Here is a 6,365-nt window from a genome sequence, read left to right as displayed (position 1 = left end):
ACATGAGAGTTTAAGCACACACCCCAGAGACCTTCACATTATCTACTATTACAACTCTTTGCTTACATTGGAACCTCATCTCATACCTATGGACTACGGTCAAGGACATTTCTGCAATGGTCTAGGATGTTTATTTTTATTTTTTTATTATTATTACATATTTTTACAGATACCTGTGAAGACTGCAAAAGGCAAGCTACCCATTGGTTGTGGAGTTAATCAATACCTTTTCATGGCTACTAGAGTTCAATAGTTAAACAGCCCTTGAGTTCTGGGTGTATATAAATGGCGGCCACTTTCCTGCAGTAGCAGTGCTCTTGGCTGTTAGCTGAAAGTGCGCTCATCCTTTCAATCCCTATCAAGGCAAAACCTGAAAAGATGCTGACTATTTCGCTGATATGGGGAGTAGTTGTGGCTGTGTGCTGCTTCTTCTGGCTTATTGTTGGCATTAGAAGACGGTAAGAAATGAATGATTTATTTTTTTATAAATATATTACTAGAAATGTATTGTCCTTTTTATTTTTAATGTTAAATATCTAGAGCTAATGATTAAATATAATTGCCTAAAAATAGATATAAAATTAAAATACAAATGAGAAAAAAAATTAAATAGATTATTTTCAATATGTAGAAATAATAACCTTAGGAAAAAATGATAACCTCCCCAAGCCACCTTATCAAATATTTGCCTTCAGCTGTTTATTTGACCCACTGTGTAATGGTCAGTACAGCATGCATTTGGCCCCAAAAAAAAAAAAAAAGACGGCTAAGTAAATAAGGTAACCGAGGAATGTGAACATTCAGGGTGATTATATAAGGGTAGATGTTACATTGAGCTAATGTATCTATATGCATATTTGCTTTTATCACTTCAGACAACCCGGAGAGCCGCCTCTGGAAAACGGCTTAATTCCCTACCTTGGATGTGCCTTGCAGTTTGGTGCCAACCCTCTAGAGTTTCTCCGATCGCGGCAGAAAAAATATGGAGATGTCTTCACCTGTAAAATTGCTGGAAAATTTGTGCACTTTGTGACTGACCCATTTTCGTTTGATCTAGTAATGCGTCATGGGCGTCACTTCGATTGGCAGAAGTTCCACTATTCAACATCTGCCAAGGTAACCACCCTTTTTTTTTTTTTTTTACAGTAGAATACTTTACTATTAGATAATCTGTTTAAATGTTATCTTAATGAGCCATGTTGTTAAATTGTAAAATGACGTAAAATGGAGATTGAAATAATACTTTATATCAGTTATAAACCATTATTTCATAAGTTATCACATTTATTTTGGATTGGATTTCCTTGGGTGTATACAGTTGGGCTACTTTCACACTAGCGCTTTTGCTGGATCTGGCAGGGTCCAGCAAAAACGCTTCCGTTACTGAGAATACAACCATCTGCTTCCGTTATGAACGGATCCGGTTATATTATCTTTAATATTGCCAAGACGGATCCGTAATTAACTCTATTGAAAGTCAATGGGGGACGAATCCGTTTTCTATTGTGGATGGATCCATCCCCATTGACTTGCATTGGGGTAATGCCGGATTCGTATTGGCCGGAAAGCAAAATATAACATGTTGCGGTTTGCGCTCCAGTATAGGAACGCAACTAAACGGAATGCATTTTGAAGCACTCCGTTCTGTTCAGTTCAGTTTTGTCCCATTTAACAATGAATGGGGACAAAACCGAAGCGTTCTTTTCCGGTATTGAGACCCTATGACAGAACTCAATACCGGAAAACTTAAACACTAGTGTCAAAGTACACTTAGAAGCATAGGGGACTTACAGTTAATATGGGCCGCCGTACAAGGTCCATTCTCATAATTTTGCCGTAGCCATGAACCCCACTGGTTCTCTGCTAAATATAAAACGTATTGCAGTCATGTTTCTGCTTTTTCTCTATATTTCCCTCCAATTTATATTAATTAGAATAAACTTTGTTTTTTGTCAGGCATTTGGACATAGCAGCATGAATCCTGTTGATGGCAAAACCACTGAAAATATACATGAAACATTTAAGACCATGCAGGGAGATGCCCTGGACCCGATGATTTCTTCCATGATGGAGAATCTTCAACATGCAATCTTGAAGTCTGTGGCATCCAAAGAAAAAGAATGGTCCAAAGAGGGTCTCTATGCCTTCTGTTACCAAGTAATGTTCGAGTCTGGTTACTTAACCCTTTTTGGCAAAGAGTGGAACAATAAAAATGACACAAGTTTAGCTAGAGAGGAAGCACAAAGAGCCCTTATCCACAATGCCATTGAAAACTTCAAAAAATTCGACAGAATCTTTCCTGCGCTAGTAGCAGGTCTACCCATACATGTCTTCAAATCAGCTTACAGTGCCAGGGAGAACCTAGCAAAGGATCTGTTCCATGAGAATCTCAGGAAAAGAATCAACCTCTCAGAGATTGTCAGCCATAGGATGTTCATGAATGACACAGTTTCCACTCTAAATGATTCAGATAAGGCAAAGACCCACTTGGCGCTCCTCTGGGCATCGCTAGCTAACACCCTTCCTGCAACGTTCTGGAGTGTCTACTACCTCCTTGGGTAAGAAAAATCTCTGCACCCCTTTAGCTTGCCTTGTTTTATCCAAGTATTTTATTATACCGGACTCATTTCTGAATAGAATTAAAAAAAATATTGAACTATGATTTTACAGATGCCCAAAAGCAATGAAGGCAGCCACCGAGGAGATCAGCCAGGCTTTGACAAATGCTTCTCAGAAAGTCACCTTTGATGACAAGTTCATTTTTCTCAATCGTCTTCAGCTGGAGGAGATGCCGATTTTAGGTATGTCTCATAAAGGTGATAGGTAATCCATGCTTGCTCAGCTTGTCCCATTAGGGTACTTTTACACTTTCGTTGTGAGGATCCGACAGGCAGTTCAGTTGTCGGAACTGCCTGATCCGGAAATCTGTATGGAAACGGATATCATTTGTCAGACGGATCCTGATGCGGATCCATCTGACAAATGAATTGAAATTCCAGATCTGTCTCTTCGGTGTCATCCGAAAAAAAGGAATCCAGAATTTATTTTAATTAGCATTTTTAAAGGTCTGCGCATGCGCAAATCGGGAAACCGTGGAAATTAATGCCAGTGTTCTGGAATTTGGGCCGAAGAATGGAAATTAATGCTGGATTCCGGCAAGTGTTCCGAAATTTTGGCTGGAGAAAAGATGTGGTATTTTCTCCAGCCAAATAACGTAAGAGGACCGAACTAAAGACATCCTGATGCAAACTGAACGGATTGCTCTCCATTCACACTGCATTAGGATAAAACTGAAGCATTTTTTTCCAGTATTGAGCCCCTGGGACAGAACTCAATACCGGAAAAGAATAACGCTAGTGTGAAAGTACCCTAACTATTCCTAAATTACAATTGTTCTGGTCTTTCCCTACACAGACAGCATCATCAAGGAATCAATGAGGCTATCCAGTGCATCAATGAACATCAGAGTGGCCAAGGAGAATTTTACCTTACAACTTGAAGAAAAGGGGGTATATGGCATCCGTAAAGATGACATTGTCGCCCTCTACCCGCAGACCGTTCATTGGGATCCTGAAGTTTATGAGGACCCCATGGTAAGTACAAACCGGATTCCAAAAAAGTTGGGACACTAAACAAATTGTGAATAAAAACTGAATGCAATGATGTGGAGATGGCAAATGTCAATATTTTATTTGTAAGAGAACGTAGATGACAGATCAAACTTTTAATCCGAGTAAATGTATCATTTTAAAGGAAAAATACGTTGATTCAAATTTTCACGGTATCAACAAATCCCAAAAAAGTTGGGACAAGTAGCAATAAGAGGCTGGAAAAAGTAAATTTGAGCATAACGAAGAGCTGGAAGACCAATTAACACTAATTAGGTCAATTGGCAACATGATTGGGTATAAAAAGAGCATCTCAGAGTGGCAGTGTCTCTCAGAAGCCAAGATGGGTAGAGGATCACCAATTCCCACAATGTTGCACAGAAAGATAGTGGAGCAATATCAGAAAGGTGTTACCCAGCGAAAAATTGCAAAGACTTTGCATCTATCATCATCAACTGTGCATAACATCATCCGAAGATTCAGAGAATCTGGAACAATCTCTGTGCGTAAGGGTCAAGGCCGTAAAACCATACTGGATGCCCGTGTTCTCCAGGCCCTTAAATGACACTGCACCACAAACAGGAATGCTACTGTAAAGGAAATCACAAAATGGGCTCAGGAATACTTCCAGAAACCATTGTCAGTGAACACAATCCACCGTGCCATTCACCATTGCCAGCTGAAACTCTACAGTGCAAAGAAGAAGCCATTTCTAAGCAAGATCCACAAGCTCAGGCGTTTTCACTGGGCCAGGGATCATTTAAAATGGAGTGTGGCAAAATGGAAGACTGTTCTGTGGTCAGATGACTCACGATTCGAAGTTCTTTTTGGAAATCTGGGGCGCCATGTCATCCGGACCAAAGAGGACAAGGACAACCCAAGTTGTTATCAACTCTCAGTTCAGAAGCCTGCATCTCTGATGGTATGGGGTTGCATGAGTGCGTGTGGCATGGGCAGCTTGCATGTCTGGAAAGGCACCATCAATGCAGAAAAATATATTCAGGTTCTTGAACAACATATGCTCCCATCCAGACGTCATCTCTTTCAGGGAAGACCCTGCATTTTTCAACAAGATAATGCCAGACCACATTCTGCATCAATCACAACATCATGGCTGCGCAGGAGAAGGATCCGGGTACTGAAATGGCCAGTCTGCAGTCCAGATCTTTCACCTATAGAGAACATTTGGCGAATCATAAAGAGGAAGGTGCAACAAAGAAGGCCCAAGACGATTGAACAGTTAGAGGCCTGTATTAGACAAGAATGGGAGAGCATTCCTATTTCTAAACTTGAGAAACTGGTCTCCTCGGTCCCCAGATGTCTGTTGAGTGTTGTAAGAACAAGGGGAGATGCCACACAGTGGTGAAAATGGCCTTGCCCCAACTTTTTGGGGATTTGTTGACACCATGAAATTCTGATTCAACATATTTTTCCCTTAAAATGGTACATTTTCTCAGTTTAAACTTTTCTCCCGTGATTTATGTTCTATTCTGAATAAAATATTAGAATTTGGCACCTCCACATCATTGCATTCAGTTTTTATTCACGATTTGTATAGTGTCCCAACTTTTTGCAAATCCGGTTTGTATTACATCTTCCAAGACCTTTGTGTAGCCTAGTTTACCATCCAATTACTATAGGATAGCTATAAATTCTTTGCCTGTTGTTGTTTCCAGAAAGCATAGAGAAGTCCACCATTACTAATTTATGAATATCAGGATCAATACTTATGACTGTATCCTTATTTTTCAGGTATTCAAATATGATCGTTTCCTAGATGAGAATGGCAAAGAGAAGACAAATTTTTACCTCAAAGGAAAGAAATTAAAGTATTACTACTTGCCGTTTGGGTCTGGGAGAACCAAATGCCCTGGACGTCAATTTGCCGTGCTTGAGATCAAACAGTTACTGACTCTCCTGATTTCTTACTTTGATATGGAACTTGCAGATAAAAATGCAAAATGCCCACCCCTAGATCAGTCCCGTGCAGGCCTAGGCATTTTACCGCCCACAAATGATGTTGATTTCCGATTTAGACTGAAAGCTCACTAAATGAAACTACACAACGTAGATCATCACAGTACACATTGACCATTGCTATATTATGGAGGCCGTCAGGTTTTTATTGTCTTTTGCAACAACAACAATGGGGGAGAATTATCAAACTGGTGTAAAGTAGAAGTGGCTTAGTTGCCCATGGCAACCAATCAGAGTCCACCTTTCATTTTCAAAAGTAACTGTGAATAATGAAAGGTGGAATCTGATTGGTTGCTATGGGCAAGTAAGCCAGTTCTACTTTACACCGGTTTCATTATTCCGGAAAACTGACAGAACACTGAAGGTGGTGATAGATAGAGCCTTATGGAGTTAGAAGGAATGATGTATATTTGTAGTTATTTTATAATTGTGTATTGTAAGAGATGATTTTAGTGTTGTATCGAAAAAGAATTTATAGTGTTTTAACTATAAATCACATTGTACATGATAATTGTTGATATGAGAATTCCCAAAAGTGTTAGCAGTCTTCAATGAAAGTATAGACATGAATGTATCTGTTGTATCATACTGTCTGTTCTCTGTATTTTAATGTATTAACATTTGTATATAAAATGTCTGGTATTTACACTTTTTTCTATAAGAAAACCTTACATTTTGGACGTAGGTCCGTTCTGTAAAACAAGTACCTCAAAATAAATAAATTTGCTGTTTTTAATACTTGCCTTTCAGTATGGGAATTGTTGTGCTCAGTAATGCAGC

At 39.3% G+C, this 6,365-nt stretch overlaps 1 protein-coding gene across 1 annotated transcript; it reads left to right on the top strand.

Annotated features, from left to right (window-relative positions):
* The first annotated feature begins 333 nt into the window (after positions 1–333).
* Positions 334–5,833, top strand: LOC122939024 (cytochrome P450 7A1-like). The gene is made up of 6 exons (XM_044294943.1): positions 334–458; positions 876–1,116; positions 1,957–2,558; positions 2,671–2,801; positions 3,415–3,593; positions 5,361–5,833. The coding sequence occupies exons 1-6, from the start codon at positions 379–381 to the stop codon at positions 5,658–5,660; spliced, it is 1,533 nt and encodes a 510-aa protein (XP_044150878.1). The 5' UTR covers positions 334–378; the 3' UTR covers positions 5,661–5,833.
* The last annotated feature ends 532 nt before the right edge of the window (positions 5,834–6,365 follow it).

This window comes from Bufo gargarizans, chromosome 5 (genome assembly GCF_014858855.1).
Source record: "Bufo gargarizans isolate SCDJY-AF-19 chromosome 5, ASM1485885v1, whole genome shotgun sequence".
NCBI classification, from domain to species: domain Eukaryota; kingdom Metazoa; phylum Chordata; class Amphibia; order Anura; family Bufonidae; genus Bufo; species Bufo gargarizans.
This window is presented reverse-complemented; position numbering and strand designations above follow the sequence as displayed.